This window comes from Eretmochelys imbricata, chromosome 8 (genome assembly GCF_965152235.1).
Source record: "Eretmochelys imbricata isolate rEreImb1 chromosome 8, rEreImb1.hap1, whole genome shotgun sequence".
Lineage (NCBI taxonomy): Eukaryota > Metazoa > Chordata > Testudines > Cheloniidae > Eretmochelys > Eretmochelys imbricata.
The window spans coordinates 69361390-69387652 of NC_135579.1; the positions used below are offsets into that span (position 1 = coordinate 69361390).

At 40.1% G+C, this 26263-nt stretch overlaps 1 protein-coding gene across 4 annotated transcripts in view; it reads left to right on the forward strand.

Moving 5' to 3' along the window:
- Positions 1–26263, forward strand: part of COL11A1 (collagen type XI alpha 1 chain) — a 228180-nt gene that overhangs the window by 43352 nt on the left and 158565 nt on the right. Inside the window, exons 5-7 of one of the 4 annotated variants that reach the window (XM_077823830.1) lie at positions 11238–11366; positions 24578–24694; positions 25309–25419. In XM_077823830.1, the coding sequence (XP_077679956.1) occupies positions 11238–11366; positions 24578–24694; positions 25309–25419 (357 nt within the window). Of the gene's footprint in view, positions 1–11237; positions 11367–24577; positions 24695–24966; positions 25120–25308; positions 25420–26263 lie in introns of all 4 variants that reach the window. The other 3 variants (XM_077823829.1, XM_077823832.1, XM_077823831.1) reach the window with 3 other exon arrangements.

Genomic DNA, 26263 nt, shown 5'->3' on the forward strand with positions numbered 1-26263 from the left:
CCCCTGAACATCAGAGAGTTCAGAGAAAAATTCTGCCGGAGGCATAGTCCCTCTCTTGAGTTTCCCCATGGTGATACAGCTCCATTCCACACCCTACCCAAGTTTATACCTCAAAGGCATGTTCTAGCCCTAGAGTTCTAGGAGAATAAAATAATTAGAGATGGACAAAAACAAACTGACACTCTGGTGTCTGTGGAATGTTGAAGACTCAGGAAAAAGGCAACAGCGAAGGAAAGCACACAGTGACTATATTACTCATATAATCAAGAAAAATAAACCTGAAGGCCTGTGAGCTGGGATTACTTATTTAACCATGGGGAATTCTTGCACAAGTTTGAGTTGACTGTCACATTTGGGGTTGGAGAAAAATTACCATACACATTATATTGACAAAGACCTGGGGTTGAGGGCTGCCTTCCTGTAAAATGTTGAGTTGCATGTATCCATTTTAGGGTTGCCAGGCGTTCGGTTTTTGACTGGAACACCAGGTCGAAAAGGGACCCTGGCAGCTCCGGTCGGCACCCCTGACTGGGACATTAAAAGTCCGGTTGGCAGCACAGTTGGGGCCCGGGACTAAGGCAGGCTCCTTGCAGCTCCGCGTGGCTCCTGGAAGTGGCCGCCAGGTCCTTGCAGCCCCTAGGCACATGGGCAACCAGGAAGGCTCCATGTGCTGCCTCCACCCCTAGGGCCAGATCCACAACTCTCATTGGCTGGGAACCATGACCAATGGGAGCTGTGGGGGTGGCACCTGTAGGCGCGAGGGCAGTGCGTGGAGCCTCCGTGGCTGCCCATGTGCCTAGGGGCTGCAGTAATCTGGTGGCCACTTCCTGGGAGCCACAGTAAGTGCCGCCAGGACCTCTCACCTCTTCCCGCACCCCAAACCCCTTCCCCAGCCCGGAGTCCTCTTCCGCACCCAAACTCCCTCCTGGAGCCACTCCCCACCCCTCCTCCCAACACCTTGCCCCAGCTCTGAGCCCCCTTCTGCACCCCAAACCCCTCATCCCCGGCCATACCCCAGAGCCCGCACCTCCAGCCAGAGCCCTCACCCCCTTTCCACACTCCAACCGCCTGCCCTTACCTGATGAAAGTGAGTGAGGGCAGGGGAGAGCGAGCGACGGAGGGAGGCGGATGAAGCAAGTGGGGGCGAGGCCTTGGAGAAGGGGTGGGGCAGGGGCAGTGCCTTAGGGAAGGGGAGAGGTAAGGGGCTGGGCAGGGGTGTTCGGTTTTGTGCAATTAGAAAGTTGGCAACCCTAATCCATTTATCTGTTGATCAGTGGGTGTATGGGAGACTACTCCTGCTCTGAGTGTTGTTTAGCATCCACTGAGCATATCCATTGCTGCTCTATATCCTGGGTGAAAGAAGGAGCCTCGTTTCATCAGCCCTTTGAGATTACTACTGCTCATTAGTTTCTCAGGCTGGGGCCTGCAGAGAGGAACTGCCATTAAATTACAAATATATTATGCAGTTTTGCTTCTTATAATAGAATGTGTTTCAGGGCTGGATCTGATCAGGAGGGAGACCTCCAAAGAAACGAATGGTGCTACAAGATGTGGCTGGTATATGGGGCAAATGGTACTATTCTTTTGGCTGTCATTACTGACTTAGTGCATCATGTTGTTTATGGGGCAATGTGTGAGGTGCAGATGTTTGGATGAGAAATAAAATTGGATTCCTGAAAACTCACTGACAAAAGAACAAATTCCAGTTTGGGCTACAGTAATTCCCCCCAACAGTTTCAATTACATATGATATCCTTGACTTCCTGTCTTGAGTAGTGTTGCTGTGCATCTCTAAGAAATTGCTGCATTTTATCCAGAGGTGGCTATGTTTCCTTCGGATGTGTGTGAGTAGCAGATTATGTGTAGGATCGAAGGACAGCTTTGTTCCATGTTGCAAAGATAAAAAAATTGTATTCTGAAATAACAAATCTTTTCTTAAAGCTCAAAATATGCTAGTGTGAGTATGGGGTTTCAGCATCAAGAGGACATTGATTTCTATGGAAACTTGGGCCTGTATAGAATATTGCTTTCACAATTTATTGCTTTCATAATTTATTGCTTTCACAGTGCTTTAAGTTGGCAGGCTTTTAGTAAAATGTCTTGCTATAGCTATATTATGCAATGGACCTGGTGTATGGAATATTATATTAAAGGCCAGCAGAACTCTTCAGTCCCTCAGGCATTTGCAGGAAGATTAAATGAATTCTGCAGCAGGTTTTTCTAAATTCTATAGTAATAATATCCAGGCTGTCTAGACTGCTGTTATTTGGAGTCTACGGTTTTACTGTCAAACAGCTAATTAGAGGAGGTTGGCATGTATCCAAAGCTTTAGGGTTTCTAGTGATTTAGTTAAGATTCTACTGCTAGATGAACAGTTTGAAAAGGCACCTTGGAATTGTTATACCTTTACTGGTATATGAAAAACGAAGATTCTGATGTTTCTCTCTAGGGTCCTCTTCATATTGTGTCTGGCACTAGTTTTGTTATGCTTCTGGTACTAACCAGTTAGTCATGCTAAGATTCAAATCCTATCCTTAGATACAAATAAGAAGCACCTATTGATTTTTTTTTTGGGGGGGAACACAGAATATGCATCCAAAAGGCAGAATTTGATTCTAACATTTAATCCGTAGCTATGGGAAGCTCTTGATGGATTTCTGATACGTAAAATGGGCATCTAAGTCATTTCCAGATTTTTATACATTAAAATATCTGGCCCCAGTTAAAATAATAATAATAAAAAAAACTTTCCCATGACAGAATGGTCCAAGAATACTTCACTTATTTCAGAATTCAAACCAACTGCCTAATCATGCTGTAATTTCATTTCCCAATTCTGATCAGATCACTGTATCATATGAGAACCCCAACTCCATAATCACTGAGCCCATCCACACACTGGAGTTGTTAAAATGGCTGTTTTGCTGAGTGTGTGAAATTCACTCATGTCAAGAGGGTCCAGCATAAGCCCTCAAAAAGGGCTTGAATGTGACTTTAGTTTTGCATAGACCAGCGGTTCTCAAATTGTGGTCCGTGGCCCACCAGTGGTCTGTGACCTCCATTCAGGTGGTCCACGAATAGTTCCCTCTAAGGTGCACACCTGGGTGGCCACACATGAGAGAATGAAGGGCCACCCACCTAATTAGTGAAGCCGCACAGGAGTGGCTCCACTAATTATGTGCCTACACCCTGGAGAAGCACATGTAAGTGGCCTTGGGGGGAATAGGGCGTAGGTGGGAGGGGGAAGTGGGGTGAGAAGAGGGGGTGGGGGACGTGTAGGGCTGTGGTGGCCAGAGAAAGAGGCGACTTTCCCCAGCTCCAGGGCTGCGGCTGTCAGGGAGAGACTGCCCTCCTTCCCATCCCCAGCTCAGGGGCTGCTGCAGTGAGGGAGAGAGAGAGAGACCCCGCCTCCTTCCCAGTCCCAGCTTGGGGGCTGCCGCAGCGCAGCACGGGAGGGAGGGAAAGACCACCCTCTTTCCCAGCCCCAGCTAAGGGGCTGCCATGGTGGAGGAGAGTGGGCACATCCATTGCATTGGAAAGGTAAAACTACTGATATTAAAATATGAGTTGTGTGCTTTTATTTGCAGAACAAAAAAGCATTAATTATTATTAAGGTTTTTTATATAGCACATTTATCCAAAGCGCTTTACAATAGTTAGCTAACGATACAAACAACATTTGGAAAGATCATTAAGTGGTCCGCCAAGACCCTCAGCAATTTTCAAGTGGTCCACAAAAAAAAGTTTGAGAACCACTGGCATAGACCATGTGCTGGCCTTCTGCACACAGGCAAATTTCACCTTAAGTCATTATTAGTCTATCTTTAATGGAAAGATTGTCTTAGAGACCCAGACAGTAATGTTTGACTACTTTTAGACCTAGGGAACTAGACTGTTAATAGTTATGATTATGGATTGGAGAAACAATAGTGTCACCCTTCTTGCCTTCATATGACGGTGTGATTGCACACATGGCTTTGAAAGTGATAATACTTCTGTTTACCTTTCCGCCTTAGATAATACTGGTATGTGATACTAGAAATGTTATCCTTTGTCAAGGTAAGAGACACTGAGATCATAAGCAAAGGGAATATAGATGGTATACTTGACTGGGAACACTTGAATAATATACTGTATTTAGGGAGTTTTAGTGAGGTTATGTAGTTAAAAGTGAAGAAAAATGTGTCCATTGTGTCTATAAGAGTGTGTCTTTACTGCAGTCATGGGGTGTGATTGAAGCTCAGGCAGACATACCCAAGCTAGGTTTAATCTCACTAGCTCAGGTACAGGAGCAGTGAAGCTGTGGCAGTACATGATTCAGTGTGGGCTGTATAAACCCAGCTAGAATCCTGGGTCTTTACTTATTGAGCTAGTCTTTGCTGAAGCATAAATTGCTGTGGCTTCATGGCTCTCGTACCTGAGCTAGCTAGATCAAAGTTCTCTTGCATATGTCTAATCAATCTGCAGTTACACCCTGTGGTTGTGGTTGAGACAGATCTGAAGACAAATGATACCTAAGACTATTTTTGTGAGGGCACCTTTATTGTAAGTAGGATCCACTAAATCTTTATTCCATATAATAATTAAAGAATTAGTCACTTAAGACCACATGGCACTTAACGTCATCACAGAAGTTGCAAACCACAGCTATTGGTATTTTCCCTTGTCTTTGATTCTTGTTATGGATTTCAACAAAGGTTCTTAAAGAGTGATGTTGACATAACACTAAATATTAATACTGTGAGGCTGACCAAAGAAGAATATGCATCAGAATAAATGTAGTATGCAAAGATTGGAAAGAAAAGTTTACAGTTTACTGTTTTTTTCTGTGAATTGTGTCTTCGAGTCCCGTTTCATATAAACAGCTCATTATTTTATTCAGAGCTGTGCAGGATTTTGATCCTCAATAGACTGCAGAAGGTCTACTGAACATCACTACTTAGTTTAATATGCTCTGCAATGTAAAACTGGGAGCACAGACTTGTTATTCATTTGCCTTTTAAAAGTTCACAGAGAAAATTCCAAAGGTTTAGATTCATCTCATGTTCCTAATACTGAGCTGGACCAGCTCTCCCTTACAAAATTTCCTGGCAGTAGTCCCCACAGGCAGGAGTGGGCACGTCCTCCCACCCCAATGAGTCCACTGCATGGGATTGGAGCTCCCAATTATGTTGCAGGAGGAGTCAGCTGCTGGAGGGGTTCTCTTTCTGCACTGCTACTCTGGTCCTTGCTTTCCTCTAGTAGTACTGTCAGGCATGCTGTTGCCAGTGTGTAGCTTACTGACCAAAAGAGGATCGTGTAGGGGTGGCATGTATTATATTTTGCTGGAACACTGGTTTCAGCAGGTTTCACTTTATGTGTAATATCCAATGTACACTTGAGATTTGTGGAGCTACTTGGAATAAGGTGATATTTTTAATGCATGGCCAGATCCCGGGACTTTGATCTCAGGCTAACCAATTATGTGCTCAGGGCACAGAATTACATACCATTGTCCTGTCCCTCTATCTAATCTTCTCACCTCATTGCTGCTATCAATTGTTCCTTCCCTGTTAGACTCTTATGCAACTTCTCTATTGAGTGGTACAATGAAGTTGCAACTGCTGAATATCAACATGGATAAACAACAGAAAGGACACCCAATGTTTCTGAACTGATTAAGAAACTCAAAACTTTTCTAAAACAACATATTATAGAGAAATAGGTGAAATAGCTATAACTGGGTCAATATTTTGGTCAATATTTTACTATTTTTGAGTTTGCAAAACCAGAATGAAATTGGAGCAATTAAAAAAATCAAAACTTTAACTGATATTTCGTGCAAAATATTCTCAAATATATAAGTGTTGGGTCATCTTTAATTAGGACGGGGAGGAGACCCCCAAATGCCACATGGACTAAGCAAATGCCTGGCAAGACGCTTCTCAATTACATCATCATCTTTATCAGTGACTGACTTTAATAATAAAGTTCACTTATTGATCACATTACAAACAATGTTACTAAGTGAATATCAATATCCCTATTTTACATACAAGGAAATGGAGGTTAGAGAGGTTAAGTGATGTTACACAGGTTATAGAACAATTCATTATCAGAATCAGAATTGGAATCCTGGTCTGTTGACTTAGTACTATGTCTTATCTCCTAAATCATAATGCCACCCAGGCAAGTTAGTTATTCCACCTCACTGTATCTTAGGTTCCCCATCTGTAAATCTGTGACTGTGGGCTTGAGTCAAAGACCACTGAAGTTAACAGAAACACTTCTGTTTACTTCTGTGATCTTTGCATCAGATTCAGTGTTTTTAATTATAAACCAAATCCCCAAATACAAAGGAATTAAGATGCCCACAGTAAGCATCATTATTCCCACTATACAGTTGAGGGTCAGTGGAGATGAATGAATCACTTACCATGACATAGTGACTTAGGCACTTGTTCTGATACTGATTTAGGCCCTAATTCAGCAAACTGCTTAAACTCATGCCTAACTTTAAGCACGTCAGTAATCCCATTCAGTACAAGGGAACTACTTATGTGCTTAAAGTAGGGCACATGCTTAAGTACCATGCTGAACTGGAGTCTTACTATATGACCTAGGCTATGTCATTTAGCCCCCATAGACCTCAGTTTTCTCACCTATATAATGGAGGTAATTATATCTACCTGCTAAACAATGTTTGAAAACTTATATATAAGTGTATCATCATTGACTCAGAGTAAAGCAGTCCTTATACCATCCTCCTACTCATCTCTAATATCAAATCCTGTAGGAAGAAGGAAGGGAAGACTGGTTCAGCAAAGGCACCAAACCTCTGGATTTGGAAAACTCCTTACACAGCATCTGTACATCCTTCCATGGATAGGATTGCCTGAATTAAAGCAATGAGCTGAAATTGTGAGGAAATTTATGCATAATTGTGACTTTAGTGCCACTCAAACTGTTAAATGGAATGAGAACCTCAATAGCATATAGTAATCATATTGTCTGTCTCAGTAAACTTTGTCTGCATCCTTTCCTCTGGGCCTCCATTAGATTTTTTAGCTCACCTAAACTCCTTTTAGATACAACCAACAACACTATGCAGTCCAGTCTCTGCCCTCCCTGTTGAAGGAAGAGGTTTGTACATTTCCTTCCACTTCTGCAATTCTTTTTTCTTGTGCCCCTTCTCATATTTTTATACTATGAGACTCATCTTTTGTTCTGCACATTTTATTCAGGGGTAGCGTAACACAGGGATCATTTAGGTGCCTAATTATAGATATAGAGTCTGATTTCCAGAAGTGTCAATGACCCACAGCTCACTTTAACTTCAGCTAGAATTATGGGTACTCAGCACTTCTGAAAATGAGGCCATTAGGAGACAAACTTTTGGGACTTGGGTTTGAAAGTGTAGGAAAATTGAATACTTATAGATTGTTGTACCACATTACACACATGGCTGAAATATGTTTTCAAAAAGACAAATATTTACAATCAATTAATACATTTGCGAAAATCAAAGTCTTTTTGTGGATAATTCTTAAATAGAAAATGAGTGTGTATTTGTCAGATAAACGGCTATGAAAATATCACCCAAGACTGATTACTATAATGATATTAAGGCATTTAGATTGTAGATGCCAGATGGAGTACCAGCTGAATGTGCGTGTGGAGCCTGAGTTTGTAGGTTGGGATGGTATTGTTGACTCATCTGTGGTGCCGTCTGTTCAGTAATAACTAGAATAGCGCTGTCGGAACAGTGCTTCCACCATTCATGATAATATTTAAACAAAGCGTGTCACCCTGCCTCCAAGGACAATTTCAGTACAATATACAAGTATTCTAAGAAGCCAAGAAGCCAATCAGAACACAAACAGCATTACCTCCTAGCACAAAGGGAATATGTTTATTAGGGCAAAGGGAGGGGAAAGAGGGGAAAAAAGGAAAAGGCAATTCTCAGTAAAACAAACAGAAAATCAATCAATTTATTGACACCTCCCACATGCCTGGCTGGCTGGACCACTGGGTCCTGAGACCTCAGAGTGGTGGCTGCCTGAGTAGAAACGGAATGCTCTCTAGCTGTTTTCAGAGCTCCCCTTTTATGTGGGCCTATCGCTGGCAGATGGGCAGTGCTGGAAAGTGCAATCAGTGGATCAGGAGTATCTTTAAACAATTTTCAGGAACCTAAACCAAATGATAACAACAAACGGAGAGCTTTTTGTCCTGTATAAATGTATAGTCCTACACAACAATCCCATGCCAAAATTCTGTGATGTGTCAGTCCAGTACAAAGCAAAATCCAGCCTACTCACTGACTTACCCCAGTTGCTTTGCTTAAACTTAACTATCTATCTAAATAGACAGTGGCTTCTGAGGTATTCCCTTGCATGCTCACAACAGCTGAGTCAGTGTGGATGCTGATCTATATGGGCATCTCAAGAACACAAGCAGCTGGGTAGTCCACAGCAGGCTGTCTGAACTGGAGATTCTTCATAGTCTTTGCCTTTTTTCACCCAAGGAAGAGAGTGCTGGCTGGGGTCCAGCAGGATAAGGGTCAGCGTCTTCAGAGAACTCAAAGTATCTGGGTTCCTCCCCACCAAAACTGACTCCTTTGGTTGCTTGCTCCCTCTAGCTTGACCCTTCCCTTCACTCACTCAGTATTGATCTGGCTGGGGGAAAGGTGAGGAGCAGCAGGGTATAAGAACTGTTTACTCTTTTCAGGAACACTTAATACTAGAGCTTCAGGCATTGGTCAGACACTGACTATGCACAGCCACTCACAGGAGTAAGTTGCACCCCATGGGGTTACCTTAAGAATAATTATGATAAATATTTAGCACATAAATAGTACTTTTCATGTGTAGATCTCAAAGTACTTTACAAAGATCAGGAAGTATTAATAAACCTATTCTACACACAGGGAAAGTGAGGCACAGGGAAATTAAGAGTCTTATCCTACATCATGTTACAGAGTCAATGACAGAGCTGGATGAGAGGTCACATGTCTGTTTGCTAGACTGTTGTATCTATTAATACACTTCTAACAATATTCATAGAATTATTCTGACAACTGACCTGACAGCCTGTGAAGTAAATGCAATACATGAGACAGTTACAGTTTCACTGAATAAAATTTTTTGCATTAACAAGTGTGTAGATTTGCGGTGCGTATTCAGTTACTGCAAATTAACTAAATATATCAGCTCAGATAATATGATAAACAATTTGGCAAATACTTACAAATATATTAAATGCTTTGGTAAAAGTTGTAGAAATGCAAAGGTTCTTTTTTAGTTATGAGCAGAGCTGGAGGGATTTGGGGGGGTTGCGTTCTGTAACTTTGCCTTTTATATGGAAACAATACTGTATAAAGTTGTTAATTTCTCCAAAATATGTATATGGAAAAATTTTCAACTACTGTTAATTTTTTAAAAATAGCTATTAAGAGGTTTACAGTCACTTTGAAAGCTTTGAGATAATTGTGAATTTTCACAGCTTTTTTGTAAATTTTGCATTTGCAATACTTTATTAATTTATTAACTTGCAAAAGCAAACTGGTAGGGTTTTTTTTTCTCATTTTTGTAAAAACGGAATAAAATGTTGTTGTTAAGGTCCATATTTAAAAAATATCAAGTAATAGAAGCACCAATAAACCCCCTAAATTCCATTTCAGGAAAAAAAAAATTGTACTTATAGGATTTGACCTAGAATATATGCTAAGCTTCAGCAAGATTATATTTGTGCCTGAATAATAAACCCATGAAAATAGGATTTTATAGTGTACATGTTGGCAGATTTTCTTTAAATAGTTTAAATGGTGTCACTACATTAAGAAATAAACTAGGAAACCAGAAAGCTTGCCTTAAAAAATGATCAACATATGATTCTTGCTGATACTCTTGGCAGTGCTATTTTTGCTATCCAGAGTAGTGGGTCTTTTCTGGTATGATGTTGTTTTTACACATTATACACAGGGATAGATAAGAAAATAACATTCTGTATTAACTGGTAGAATGTTTGTTTTGATACATTTCATATTGTATGTTCAGATATCACTTATTGTAGTTCCATTTGTCATTGAAAGAGACTATGATTGGGTTTAATTTTAGCTTTTTTTTTCTTTTTCTTTTACTCTCCGTTTTGTAGTACAGTTGTGATACAAACTCTTGGAATTACAGCGCTGATTGCTTGCATGCTGAGTTTCATGCTGGCAGTAGGAAGTGCCCCAAATTAAATCCTAGGAATTTAGACGAGTTGTTCCCACTGACCAAGTATGAAAACTGTACGAAAATGATAGCTCAGGAGTTGTACCTTCCCAGCCCCCTCACTTCCAAATAAATAAAATGTTCAAGCAGAGATTTACAGCTTGTCCAGTTGATATAAATTGATGTAGCTCTTCAATCTGACCAATAATATTTGGTAAAGCAGTCATTCAGAATAGCAGAAGCAATACATACAAATAAATATAATTAAGTCAAGAAAACTTAAGCATGAATAACTACTTTGTATCTGTTGTCTCTGGTAGATTACTGGACTATAAAGACTAATGCGGGAGGAGTGGCAGGGCCAACTGTGAATTAATTAAAGTACAAAAAAATAAGATTAAAACATTAAAGAAGAGCTTTATTTGCTCGATGGTGTTACAAGCAGATCAATTCCTAATAAGTTGAGAATGTATTTCTTATTGATTTTACTGATATCATACGAATTTTATTCTGCCACTGAAATGCATTAATAAGTCCTATTAACAGTTATGGGAGCTGAATGTGTTTACTGACAGCAAATGAGACTTCAAGAACATGTCCTCAACTTTGGAGTTGCAAAAAAGTGTGTTATGTTGACAATAAATTGTTTTTTTGCTACCGTTTAAGTGGATTAAATGCAAATATATGTCATCATATCGGTTATTCACAAATGGTTTCCCTTGATTATTTTACCATCAGTGGTGTGTGACTTTCACCTCGATTACATTTTTTTGCTCCCTGACTGGATAACCAAAACATTAATAAACAAGCGGAGGAAAAAATGATTTCAAAATGGCTGTTCAAAAAATTCTAGAATGCACTCCTAGCCTCATTGAGGTCAATGGCAAAAAAGTCTAAATTGAAATTAAGTCATCTATAGATTATTTAAATGTTACTTGATGCATATAATGAAGCATCTGATGTATGCTTTACACTTCCTGTTTTCTTCTGTGACCTGCAATGATGATATTTGTTTTTGTTAATTTAATCTATTTATGCTGATCTGCAGGGTGATATCCAGCAGCTGTTGATTGTACCTGATCCCAGAGCAGCATATGACTATTGTGAGCATTATAGCCCAGACTGTGATTCCCCTGTGCCCAATGCTCCTCAAGCTCAAGAACCTCAAGTTGATGAGGTGAGTAATCACTCATGTATTACTAGATTTATTGAACATTAGCAGTTGTGCTGGATACATATTAACTGGGGAACATTTAATTACAGTTAAAGAGCATTCATTGTCCTGGACATGCAGGAAAAGACAAAATGCAAGGGAGGAGGATACAGGGGGGTGTATGTGTGACTACTCAATACCTGTTTATCTTTGGCATTTCATGGCATGGCTTATCACGATGGCCATGTCTACAATTACAAACTTACAGTGACACAGCTGGACTGTTACAGCTGTAAGAGCACTCGTGTAGCCGCGTTATGCTGGTGGGAGAGAGCTCGCCCATCGACATCATAAACCCAGCTCAATGGGCGGCGGTAGCTATGTCATGGGAGTGCGTCTCCTACCCACATAGCGCTGTGCACACGAGCTCTTATGCCGGCAAAATTTATGTCACTCGGGGCGGGTGTGGTATTTTCACACCCCTGAGCAACAAAAGTTTGGCCGACATAAGTGCTAGTGTAGACATGGCCTCTGGCATTTAAGCACCAGCATATTCAACAGAAGTTTCAACTAACTCTTTGTTACCATACGCAGCATCATGAAGTTCGTTTAAAAAAAAGGTTTAGCAGTTTGACAAAGTAAATATGTGTTTACTCAGTTATAGTTATTTTCTTCTCCTTGTACATTTATGAGCAGGTTTTCAGAGGTGCTGAATATCCTCAGCTGCCAATGAAGTCAATGGGAGCTGTGAATGCTAGTCAGCACTTGCGAAAAATCGGAGTAGATTAGAGTAGATAAAACTTCCAGTGGCAGTGCCAATGAATGGAGGCATATGCGTGTGTACGTACAAAATTCCTGCTGAAACAAAACTTCAAATCAAATTTTCAACCAGCTCTACTAACTGGTGGACATTGACAAGGATAAAGCAGACTACGTAATATTTTCTTGACGGGCAATAACTGTTAGTATTCCAGAAACAGATAGTCATTTTGCGCCATCCTCACTGGTGTAAACTGGAACAGCTTCACTGAACTCAAGGTTACTACATTGGTTTACACCAGCTGAGGGTCTGGGCCTGTGTATGTTACATACATTCTGAATATGTGTCCAGGATTTGTCTAGAACAGTGGTTCTCAAAGCCGGACCGCCACTTGTTTAGGGAAAGCCCCTGGCAGGCCGGACCGGTTTGTTTACCTGCTGTGTCCACAGGTTCAGCCAATCATGGCTCCCACGGGCCGCGGTTTGCCACTCCAGGCCAATGAGGGCTGTGGGAAGTGGCACGGGCCAAGGAAACTTACTGACTCTGTTTGTGACTTTTTAACCAGTCATGACTCCGAATTTTTCTCATTTATGGAACAATTTCAGTTAGTGTTATTATTATTATTATTATTGAAGAAGAAGAAGAAGAAAACCTCCTGTTGATATTCTGTAGGTGATAGGTGGGGGAAAGATGATTTCTTTCCAGAGGGCAGAAAGCAATAAATAGCAGAAAACAGAGGATTGGTAATAGAAATTAAAAGAATGGTGTGTGGTGGGGTGGGAGGAGTGGAGATTTTTCACCAGAACTTCATGAATTACATCAGTGAAGCTGCTTCACTTTCCTCGCCTGGTGAAAAACCTACATTAGTTCTGTGCTTTGAGGGCTTTCTAGGAGTAGGCCAGAAAAAAAATTAAAAATGAAGGGCCAGGTCCTCTGCTGGTGTAAATAAGAATAGCTCCTTGGACTTCAGTGAAGCTACACCAGCTGAAACTCTGGTCCATTAGGTCTCTGGAGGCATTGTGATCTTGGTAGGCTAATGAGGTAGTGGTGTGATGTCCTTACAGATGGGTGTGTGACTGATAAGTATCAGTGTCATGAGCTGCTCTCTTGGGGCAGCCACTACAGTTGCTTGCAGTCTCAGTCCTTAACATGTACATAAACATTTTAAATGTATTGACCATGCAGGTCCCACCAGTGGCTTCTGTCAGACATTGTTTAGCTGGATGCATTTTGAGACTAAATTAATTACAATATTCATATTAAAACAAACACAACCCCCTTCCCTCCCAAGAGTCATCAGAGGTCATACACCATATTACAGTTTGGGGCCTCCAAATCCTCAGTGTGTTTGCAGATTGGAATTGTGCTTTGAATTTAACAGAAAAATAAAAAGCCAGATATGTACAAAACAACATTATCACCTAATATCACCGCTCCCTCTCCGGGCCAAGAAATAAACCCATTCCTGAGAAGGAAGAATTGTAGGCACTACTAGAAAGCAGGGAGCTCATTTAAAAGACTTTTCTCTTATCTAACCTCCCTCCCCCTTGAAGAGCTGGAGTTAGTTTTTTTTAAAGTTATTAGAGGGGGCTTCTGTGGTAGATCAGATTTTCCCATAGATAAGTGCTCTGCATCCCCACCATCCTAACCTCCAAAGCAGAATCTGCTCCTTACTAAAGCTAGTATGGCCCACAAAGTTGCCTTTTCCCAACCTGGTTCAGGCTACTAGAGGTGGAAACTAAGTGTCCAGTCCAGCCATGTGTCATGTGTGCACCCACAAGAGCCCTACTGAAGTCACATGTATGATCAAGGCCTAAATCTAGAGTGTGAATACATACTGGCTGTGGCTGCTGCTGCTGAATTATTAGATTATGAAACATCATTTATAAGGGATGTAACATCTGCTATGTGAAGCAGTGCCCAGGGTAGCATGTGCATGCTTTCCATCAAGAATGAATATAAAAGTATTGTTTTAATTGCCCGCAGTCATAATATTATGTTTATACTATGCCATAGCTAAAAGTTGGAGGCTGGAGTAAGCAGCAGCAGCTGTTGGGAGATAGTATTCACTTGTAGATTATACAGATGTATAAAATCTTTTATTGTAACTGTAATACCTACACGAATGCACATTTATTTATAGTTACATCTGTGATCATACACTGTAGATATATATTTAGTGTATCCTTTGGTTGCCAAACATAATCCAGTACAAAGACTGGAGGAAGTGTCTGTATTCCATGAAAGAGAAGCTGAAATGGGGATAGGGTAAATGACATTTGTGCTGTTGCACCTAGAAAATTAAAGCTCATTCATGTTGATACCACACATTTCTTCACTAACACTCCTCTGAAACCTCCTGAGTTGTCCATAAACTGGAAGATTTAATCTGGGAATACAGATGAATTTGTAGATCACTGGAAAAAATGTCTGAAGAGCAAATATCTGTTAAGAAGATGTAGGCCTTAAGTAACCCTGTGAATTTACTTGTGACCACTATGTGACCTCTACAGCATAAAAACCATTTGCTCTTTTACAACTGGTGATTTGGAATATCAATTATGAATTTGTCTCAGATGAACTAACCTGAGAGTTTCACTCTGCTCTAATCTGTAGATTTATTGGTTGCTGATTCTGAATGGCTGTTTCAGTAAAGATTTTTTTTTAATGCTGTTTTAAAGTAGAAGTAAAAAAAGAGAGAGGGGAGCAGGATTAATACTCAAAACAGAAGAAAATTGGGGTTAAAGATGTATTTTTTTTATCAATTTCATGACCTTTTGGAATCTTCACACACAGTTCTTGCATCATGTTTTGGTGCTAGAAAAGGGATAGCGAATTTCCCAATTTATTTTTTTCACAACTTGGAAAGTTTTTCTTTTCTAGCAAGTGCCAGCTGAAGTTTTACTTTACAGGAGTCACCATTAAAACATCTTCATTTGCCAATGGTTACTGCACCGGTATCCAAGATATCACCAGTTTTCTCTATGCTTAGTCCAGAAATTAACTGCAGTGTCTAAAAACATTGGTAAATATGGTATATTTTAAGTGTGTAACAGGTGTGACTATTTTTCTGTGCACTTGAAATATCTTAAACTTTGCTGTTCGCAGAGACTGGCTGCCTTTCTGTGTGCCATTTAGGGTAGACTGTTATGGAGGTAAAACATAGAAAATGTGATGAAACTTTGATTTTACTCTTTCTTGTTTTGTTCTAAACTATCTAAACTATATGTCATACAAATTGAAATTTGCTGTTTCTGTATGTGGAAACACTACTGTAATTGCTGATTTACTAATAGCAATCTCTATACTCCCTATTAATCTGTTTTTTGCTATTGGTTGTTCTTTTCTGCTCATAAGGTGTACATTAATTTCTGCTGGTTTGTTGCAACCATCTTTTTGATGATTACCCTACATGCTTTTGGCCATTTTTGGTACCTTGGAAATGTAAGTGCATTAGGGATCTTTTACTTTTAGACTTGGTGAGTATCGAGTGATGTCCTGTTGTCATAAAGCCAATAAAGTATACACCAGAGTAAATTTCCCTAACTATGCGGAAGCTGTTTTCCCCTCTGTCAGAATTTTTTTTCCTGATTATGCAAAGTGAAGAGGGTCTGTAGCGGCATCTCCCAGATGGACCATAACCAAATGCAAACTAAGTGAATGGGACAGATACAGAGCTCCAGCTTTGGTTCTTAGAAGTTCTAAACAAAGGGGAGTAACTAGATCTCATTTGAAACAGAAAATCAGGTTGTTTCAGGCCCATCATTAATAAAACTATTGGGACTGTTGATATCCACCAGAAAGTATCCTTATCCTTCTGTCTTGAGATACTGACATTGTGTTTCCTGCCCATATTTGATGATGAAGGTTGGGCTTTTGAGAGTTCACAGCATATTTGGTGACATTAGGTAAGGGCTCTGTTTTGGGGGGAAATAAATGAAGCTGATACTGTGCTCACTAGACAGCTTAGAAAATGGGCATACAATGTATTGGGGTAGAGGTAGGCCATGAGACTCTCAGCTCACTTTGTGGAACCTTCTGGCTTTCACTGAGGCATCTGGGAGGGGTTAGGGAAGTGGGGGAATCCTTACCTATTGAGAGAAGACAAAATAAGGGAAAAAAGCAAAGAAAGAGAGGAAAGCGTTTCTATAGGATGTGAGGGTGATGTGGAAAAGAGAGGGGGGCTCTCTGTACTTCTCATCCCTCACGTTAGAAGCCTAACAAACATTACACTCCTTATGAAGGGGTGTAGTGATTAATGCAGTGTCAGCAGAACATTTGGATCGTACAGCATGGTGAGACATTAGGGGGCTAGTGGCTAGCTAGTCTATTCAGAGATATTACAAGGGTGTTTGTGGACACACCTATGACAAATTAGCCATTTATACTAAAGACACATCCTCTGGTGTATGTGGTTTTTTTAAAGTTTTTAATTTCACCGAAACCTGCTGGATATGATTTCATGTTTTAGTCCTACATTGGGTTATAAGATTAAGTTACTTCAGCAGTAAATTCCAAATAATGCCAGTCTCCTTAGATCTTCCAATAAGATCTCATTTCTTTAGGATACCAAGCAAACTAGGACATGTGCTATATTAGTGCTGCAAATTTCACACATAACTGAATGACTTTACTGTTTATTGAGAGAACCTCTTTTGTACTGAGTCTACACTTCAGGTAGGAAGAGATTAAATATTAGGACCAGATTATGTCAAAGGGAAAGAAAGAAAAATCTCTGCCTGATATTTTCAAGGGGGCCTAAGGTAGTTAGGCACCCAAATCCCTTGGGAATTCAATGTGAGTTGGGCCCTAACTTCCAAATAAACACCTTTGAAAATCTCATCCTCTGCCCTTTGTCAAAATCTTCCCTAAACCCTAAATAAAAATGTATTAAATTCAATTCCAGCTAAATCACATTAGACTGGCCACAGCCACCTTTCGAAATTAGAGAAGAAAAAGACCTATGCAGCCATCCATTCCATCCTCCTCAATGTTGGATTGGTCCCTGTAGTATATTTTTTAGTGAATTGTCCAGACTAGTCTTCAAGGGTCTCAGCCATGAGAGTTTCACTTCTTCCCTTGGAAGATTATTCCACAGCCTAATAAATCTCACTGTCTGACTTGTGGAAATGGCTCCCAAAAGGGAGCTCTACTTTCTTTCTTTTGGACCTGTCCGAAATTCATGGAGTTTTTTTGGAAGAAATGAAATGTATGCTTTCAGTGATATGTGCATGGAAGCGAAGATGCAAATGGCACCTACACATGCTGTCTTGAAGACTTCAGGCACCCTTTTTTATCTTGTTATTTTAGTATACCTTCTTTCAGCTCTTTTGATGATTAGAAGATCTGGTTTTCCATGGAATAGGGTGAGGCAAATTTTCATGTCTAGCATAGGATCTTCATCCATACTTGGAGAACTACAGTTAACTAAATTAGCAGGTGGTAGACATAACAAACTTTCTAATTCTGAACAAACTATTGGAGTCTCTTTTTAAGGCAACGGACTTAACAAACATTGTAAGTATTTTGGTAGCTACTGATGGTCATCTGCTTATTTATGGCACCTTCATCTCCTCCATGCACATTGCTTATGCAAGGTGATGCAAAGATTGTCTTTTAGGAAGATCACGTTTAGAACTTTTCCCATCTGTTTGAGGGGTGACAACTGCTGCCACCTATGCTTGTATCTGTTGGATTTTTAAAAATTCTCCCATTTTGGTTGGCTTCCTTTCACTATTTTATTTCATTTTATAAAGTGCTAATATTCCTTGAATTGTTCAGAGAGATCTCTGTTCCTCTTTAGCTAGGTAGGTGGCTTCACTGACTCTCTAGAGATATCTCACTTTGACTGTATTGCGATATTTTGTTCAATGATACGGATTCCTAGCTCTCATTTTTTGTTTGGCTCCTGCCTTATTTGTGGTCATTTTATTAATTGTTCCCTGTCACCAGCTGTAAAAGTTTTTTTTTTTTCACAAATGAAAGTTACAAAAATTTACAGTTGATAAGAATTTTTTTTTAAACTTCCAAGTAATTTCTGGACTGACAGTAGAAGAATCAATTTTTAAAGTAAGGTTCATCTCAGAATGTTTAAGCCATTCCTACAGTCAGAATCTGTCTTGCCTGCTGCTGCTGTTCTGGTGCCCCTTACATTCATTTGATGAAGAAAACAGTGCATCTATTTAACTGAAGCTGCATGACAATCTGGTTGTGTAATATAATCACCCTGCTTGCTCTGGTAAAGAAAGCATGAGGTCATAATGGAAAGATTTTGTCTCATCAGCGAACAGCAGGTTTTATTCTTCATTGGGCTTCTATGAAAACACCCATATGCAATAGTCATTACAAGAATAGCTGTGCTGTAACTATTGGTGGTCTTAAAATGCAAGAGAAAAGAACAAAAGAAAATTGCATTATGCTTGGAATGTCTGTTACTATTATCTGAAACCCTGTACTGAGCTCCAACTGTTGTCTCATTTTGTGGTCCTAGTTGCACTTCAGACACCACTACTACCCTCTTTTCAGTATCCATGTGAAATTACTGGGGAAGATAATGATAATAATTAATATGGGACTGAATAAACTCCATGGTTGCCGGTGTGCTGAGAAACTCATCTCTATGTCTCTTTTTTCATCGGACCCATATATAGTGTAGCCCTTGACAGGCCTTCCCGATGTGCACCAGAGTTGAAAGATATGTGACAAAGCTCAACGTGGACCACAAGGAAGTGAGTTGCTCAGCTGTGACAGGTGTTTTTTTGTACGTGGGGAAGTTTATAACCACTTCACAAATTGAGGGCATTTGCCTGACCATTGTCAAAGTGACCCACAATCACAATCATCAGTATTCATTAATGCTTCTAGACTCTTGGATTCCATCATTGACCAGAAATAACTTTCTTTTGGAATAGCTGGCAAAGAACATTTTGGGCCTTCTTTTCATGTAGTCTTCATTGTTGTCATCCATACCTTTATTCTCTCCAAGATTGACCTTTGCAATAGACTTTCTCTGGGATTATCTACAAAAGCCACTGAGAAGCTCCAGTTGGTCCAGAAGACAGCTGCCTGCCATCTAACTAAACTGTGCCAGCAATAGCCTATCACATCTCTGGCTCACTTTCCGTGGTGGCTGCCAATAACCTCCCAGATTAAATTCAGGGTACAGATCACAATCTATATATCCTAAATAGCATAGGCCTAGATTACCTAAAGGCTACATCTGTATCTGTGATCTATCTATGTATGGGTAACTTCTGCTTTTCTAGAATGGTGGAACAATAGGTACCAAGTGTGAAACTTGTAGGATGTGACAAACGGGAATTCTCAGTTTTTGGACAAAACCTTTGAAAATTGCTCTCACCACAAACACATTTAAGTACAAATCTGACTACGTTTAAAAAGAATTGGAAGGGACATCCCTTTGCCCAGGCTTTCACTGATGATGCAATATGAAATTTTGGCGACTTGGGCCTGCATTTTCGAAGGTAGCCACTAACTAAGTATACTTTGATTTCTGGTGTCCAAATTGAGACATACAGTGCCAGATCTTCCAGACATGCAGTATACCCACACCTCCAGTTGATGTTAGTTGGAAATAAAAATCAGGCCCCGGTATTAGAAACTGAGCGCTCAGAAATTGAGGCACCCAAAATTAGGACAGGTGACATGTGGGGGATGCTGGGCCCCCTCCCTGCAAGGCAGCTGGTGTAGCTGGCAAGCTGGGAGCTGTGGCCATAGGGATAGGAAGCAGCAAGCAGCTGGGAGCTTCAGGGAGAGCTTTGCTGCTGTCCCTCCCCGCAGAGCTAATATGTGGGAGCTGCAAGTAGGGGCCACTGGGGATAAGAGGGGGACATGCCTGTGGAGGCATGACTCAAGCTGTTGGGGGGGACCTTTAAATTGTGCCCCGCACACTCTCAACAGGCACCCATCATCTCTTGCTAAGTAAGTTGTAGTTTCCATTAGTGGGCAAAGGGCATTCTGTGGGGAAATCATATCTTTAAGGTGCATCTTTAATAGGAGGTGGTGCAGAGACACACTTTCCTGGGGGAGCACAGGGAGGGATTGTGCCTCAGGGAGCATCACTTTAAGACGGGGCACATCCCTTTAAGATGGTGCAGTTTGTGGCTGTTGGTGTAGCTGGCTCTGTGTAGTGGGGAGAAGGCATGCTTCCCTCCACTGGTTGTGTAGTGTGCACCCCCAGAGTTGTACAGGGGAAGCAGCTGTGTGCAAGGCGAGAAGGGTAGAGTCACTGAATTCTCCCACTAGCCGTCCTGTATAAGGGCTAGCCACAATCTAATTTAATGTGTGCCACATGTTGACCACATCTCCTGACATGTAGCCCCCACTCCACAATGCCCTTCTGAGGCTCCGTAATATCACAAAAAGCATACAGACAGGCATCTCCATGGGCTTGGGGGTAACCTGCACCAGGGAGGAAAACTTACACCCCACATTTCTCATTTACCTATGTACTTTCTGGTTTGTGAGCCTGCATAGCCATGGAAGACCAAATGTGCCTCTGTTGTTTTGAGAGTAGAGCATATTTAAGGAAGGTTTCATTTTCATTAGTAGAAAGGAATAAAACATAAACCTGAAAAAGTAAAATATTTTCCAGTTGATTGTGCATGATGCAATAAAGCCCTCCACATATCCATGCTTTTGTGTGTGTGCATTTTCTAGTTCTCATTCATAAATGTCTGGCTTTTCAAACTGCGCCTCTGGCACAATTTACAATTTACTCACCACGCTCCTTTTTTTACACTAACATACTTGGCACTGATTGTTTTCCCCCAGTCAAAATTTCTTTTGAGTTTGTGGCCTATGAAGAACGTTCTCTAACCCGCTCTTGTAATTTTATTAACCACATAGTTGGCACAGGCCTGCATAGCTTTACCTTCAGAAATGCAATCGTATTGACATTTGTAAGTTAATTATAATACTAAGCAAAACACAATTATATTTGAATGGTTAAAAGTGCAAAATGAATATAGAAGTGAGAGCTATTTGCTTGCTACCTTTCCATTTCACTGCAATGTTATTGTTTACTACTTCTCTATTTCATTGTGAAGCTTATTTCAGAGAGTTAATATATTTCCTTTGGACAATTATTAAAATGAACGCACTCACAGTAATATTTGTTTTTCTTTCAAATTCCCATTAATGAAATATTACTTTCCTTAAATGTCTTTGTTTACCTGTCCCTTTGTATTTTGGATGAATACCATTTAACATAATTCATCCCTGGTGTAACACTATTGGCTTCAATGGAAATTACATCAGGATGGATTCGACCCATTTTGTTTGGCTGCAGAAGCGTTTAAATGTATATGATTGATTCTCTCTGGCTGGCCTGTCGGGGTGGCTTAGTTTCAGGTATTACTTTCCCTTGAAAACAGAACCTTTTTCTTCCATATCAGTACAGTTGCCAAGGACCCACTGGCAGAAAACGAACAAATCATTTTTGTGTATTTATGTTCCATTGATATTTTAAAAGGGCTCTTTTGATGCAGTTTTTATTTTTTTTATTTTATGTGGTTATTAATTGCCTCCTAGACTCTTCAAAATACAATTTCCTTTCTGATTCATCAGTTTTGTTCTTCATTAGGAATACATTGTGTCTGTCTGTGTTTCCAGAGCTGCTGGAGCCCAAACAACTGCCTTTGATTACTTCCTTATCTGTACAAAAGTAGCACCATCATGGTTGACCTCTGGGATGTGCAGACTTCTGCAATCTCTTCTGCAAGTTAAAGTCTTTCCATTTATTTTGCTGGGAATCGGATTGGGCCCTAACTCAAAGGCAACTGGGGAAGAATAAGCACACATACTTTACATGCACTAGTCTAAAATGGTGCCTGTTCTGTACTATATAAATAAAGTCAAATTCTGATTGCCTAACCTATGCAAAGGCTGGACTTTCTGAAATGGTATCTGACATCAGTAGGAGCATTCACTTGAGATAATCAAAGCATGGTTTACCTCAGATAATGTAAGTCTCATTGACAAATTGGCAGATTAAAAAGACAAAACTGTTTCACAGAGAGGACATTCTACACCAGGTTATAACAATTTTAAGTCACATTCATGGCCTAACTAAATCAATGCTGTATGTTCAAAAGTGCTCTTCATAAATATGAAATATAGTTTTGTGAGATTAAAAATATGCTCCAATTATACCTATCAATATATCATATAAATATATAACAGGTGTTTGTTTTTTTCCTCTATTGAAACAGCCATCTATTCCATTCAGTAACAAATTGCCTAATTATTAAGGAAAATCTATATTTTCTTTTTATAGATGCAAACTATCAGTACAATAATTTCATTTTGTGAAAAAGCAAGAGACTTCAAAGTGGTGTTAATTTTGATTTCAAAATGTATAGATATCAGTAACAAAATTGGTGATTGTAATAGAACATCACACATTTTGTTTAAGCCCCAGTGAATAGTTAGGATTGTGGCAGGGATGAAATGGCAAAAGTCAAGTCAAAGGGGATTGTAGGGGCTCAGGACCTTTTAGGATCAGTTCCATACTATTGGAGAAGAAGAAGAGTCTGTTCTCTATATTTTCTTCTAATTAAAATGTCTTCAAGTGTAAGAAAGATAACTATACCAAGGTGTCTGGCCAGCATAAGATGGTAAACCAGCATCTTGGGCCAAATAATGTAACTTTTTTTGGAACACAGATACTATAGTTTTAGTCCTGCCAACAATTTCTCCTAAAGTCTCAATACATTCCTTAATGATAATGGTATTTATCACTCCTATAAATCTTTAAAACCATTTATAAATATAATTAATTAAACTCAGCAATCCACTGAGATCGGTGAATATGCGCTTCATTTTACGGATGGGGACACTGTGACACAGGAAGAGTAAAAAAGAGATTTTAAAGGCACAAAGGGCAGTGAGGTGCCAAATTCTCACTGGGAGCCTTGGAAAGTTTTCCTCTAAATGACACTACTAAGGCCATGCAGTTATGCAGATCCTAGCTACATCTTCATCCCCTTTGCACTGCTCTCGTGTAGCAAAGAGTCCAGAATGTGGCCCTGACTGGACAACTGTGGGTTCTCGAGCTCTGTCACCCACCTTGACTCTCTAAAATAAGGATCATATTGAGAGGAGCGGAGGTGTGGCTGGAGCATGTTGTACTTTGGTAGCCCCTATTCAGTATAACAGTTCCAAGGGGGTATTACAACCTCACAGGGTTTTTAGCAGCCTGGAGGCTGCTCTAATTTACTGCATGGGGCAAACCCATTCCAGGCACAAGGGAATGCAAAGGTAGTTTAATGAAGCCTGCTTCTTTCCTCAGCTGTGCTGAGTGGCTCTCTATTACATCTGATGATCTGGCCCAGTGAGTTAGTGGCAGAGCCAGGAATTCCTCGCTCCTAGGTTCATGGTCACACCACTACAAGAACTAATTCTAAACCTAATTGTTCTTTTAAAATCTTTGGGAAAAATTCTGATATAAATTGTTGTAGCTTCATTTAAATCAGTGGAGCCACAACAATTTACACTAGTTAAGATTCCGTGTCTTTGAATTTAATTGTGACTATAAGGCACCAGCTGACATCGAGAGCACTGGGGAGCTCCAGGAGCTCCTCAGTATACAAGAGGAGCATATCCATTGCTGCTCCCTTTAAACGTGTGAAATGTATGTTACTTACCAGCTCGCCTTCCACTCCACTGTCCTATTTGGTATGGCTAGTGCTGCGAGCGGCACTATCCAGTTGCAGAATTTGGCCTCAGAGAAGTGCAGGGACTGCAGCTATGGCTGCCAGGTGTGCAGGGAGTCGAGGAGGTGTACTTGTACCTTCCCCCACATGCTGCATATCCATGCAGGCGTCGGGTAGTTTTCAGGGTAGAGGCCTCTCACCTGAGTAGGAAGTTAGCTGTTTTCCTATTCAGAATAGTTAAGGTATGCCACTGTCATGTCCCTGGCAGTTCTGGTTACCATTTCAGAAAGTCCAGCTTTTCCAGATGTTATTCTTCAGGACGTGACAATTCAGTAGTGGAAATGGAACACCATTTCTAGAAATCACAGTTTGTGGAAATAAGATGCTTCTTTGCAGAGGGCATGTAGGGAGAGGAGTCCAGGTAGAGAGATGTGGAGAGAGAGTTTTCTATTACGTTATTTGTATGTAAAATGATATACAAAAATATGGTTCAAATGACAGTGGGGAACTCCCCATAATCCAAATTATAGCTGACTATTCTGCGCAGCCCAATAAAGGAATTCATTTTCCTGTCACCAGTACTTGCTTTTTCATTACTTTTGAATTGTATTATAAAAAAGAAAATAAGAATTCTTGCTAATGAGTGCTTTTTCAATGAATAACTATGTTGAATTATTCATGCTGCCTTAATCCCCTTAAACTTTACTCTCAAGTAAAGGTTAAGATGCTTTCCAATATTGCTAATATAGTTTGCTGCCACTAATATAGAAATGCCTGATATTTTTCCATTTGTAATGTAGTACGCAACTGAAGATTTAATCGAATATGACTATGAGTATGGGGAAGCAGATTATAAAGAGACTGACACTGTAACAGAGGGACCCCCACTATTCAAGGAGACAATAGCACAAACAGAGGTAACAAAATCTGGTCCATTTGTTGTGCAGTGTCCTGCTGTCCTCTGTTGTGTGGTTTGTCATTTTGTGTCATCCGTTTGTCAAACTTATCGTATTCCTTTCACTCACTCCTTTCCTGTGTATCCATAACATTTGTTTTCACTTAGCAATGGAAGGCCTCATGACTTACAGCATTCATTTTTCCTTTGCTTCCCTTTCCCTCATTCATGCTTTATGCATTTCTTTTCCATTTTATTTATGTTTTCCATTCCATCTTTCACCACATTTTTCAGAAAAAGAAAGCCAAAGCCAAAAAGAAGAAGAGGACAGTGGCCCCCAACTCAAAGGAAAAACCCACAAAGGCCACAACAAAAAAATCTGAAAATTTTGCATCCAAGAAGAAGAAAAGTTACCAGGCAGCAGCAAAAGGCAAACTAGGGGTAAAGGTAGCAAAGAAATAATCAAGATCTTTCCCAGGCCAAGACTGGAAGATCTCTGATCATGAGACATAAATAGCCCTAACCCCACTAGATGAATACATCTGCGGCTAATACCATAACCTGATTAAATAGTGATTCCTGCTGAATATTTGCCTTTTTCTACATTTTTAATAATGTATTTTCTTTTTAATATAGGCCAATATTGTTGATGAATTTCAAGAAGAGTACAGCGTGACTGAAACTGACTATGGGATTTCAGAGAGTTCCCAGACTGCGGCTCCCAGGCAAACAACTGAAGCTAATGAGGTAATGAGGATTGGGGAAAAGTACAGGCAAAGATACTCCACAAATCAAGTTTTAATAGCTAACACATCACAATCACTCTCTGTTTTTACAAAAGGAAGAACAAGAAAGAGAAAACTTCTCTTCTCACTGTGTGCCTCTGGGTAACTTTCATTGATGGGACTTAAACAATGCACAACTAGGTTCAAAACTTACAGTATTTTCTTGGGCAAAACTCCAGTTGACTCTAGTTTGCTCAAGTAAATGCTGTAAAATCCTCTGACAACAAATGAGGCACTTAGCTACATGACCTTTTGGGCCTTATGCCTGTTACCCAGCAGGAGTAGCAAAGAATTACTCTCTTTACAGCAGGAACAGATTCCCATTCTCTCCATCCTGCTCTTTGCTTTTTACTTAACACTTATATGCTCAAAATTCTGCACCTCTGCTGTGGTGGATCAATCCCTACATGAAAAATATATGCTGGACCCCGAAAGTTCTCTTACAATTTTAATACTGAACCCAAGCAAAGAGGGAAACTAACCACTAGTTTGCTGTTGCTTAAAACTGCTTATTTTGATATTCAGCCAGTTGAAATTTTTGAAAGTAAATATTTTCCTTCATGCAAATAGCAGCATATTGAAACAAGTTAAAAGCCATCATTTCCTTTAACAAGGAACAAAGAAGAACAAACAAATCCTTTGCATGCTGTGAAGGCTATATTCATTCAGGACATTACTTGCTTGTTTTTTGTCAATACTTATATCTTTGAGCTATGTGTATGAAAAAAATCAAATGACGATAACAAACCCTGCTAAAATGAATGCTTTTAGACAGCCATAGCCAAAAGCCTGAATGTTATTTCATT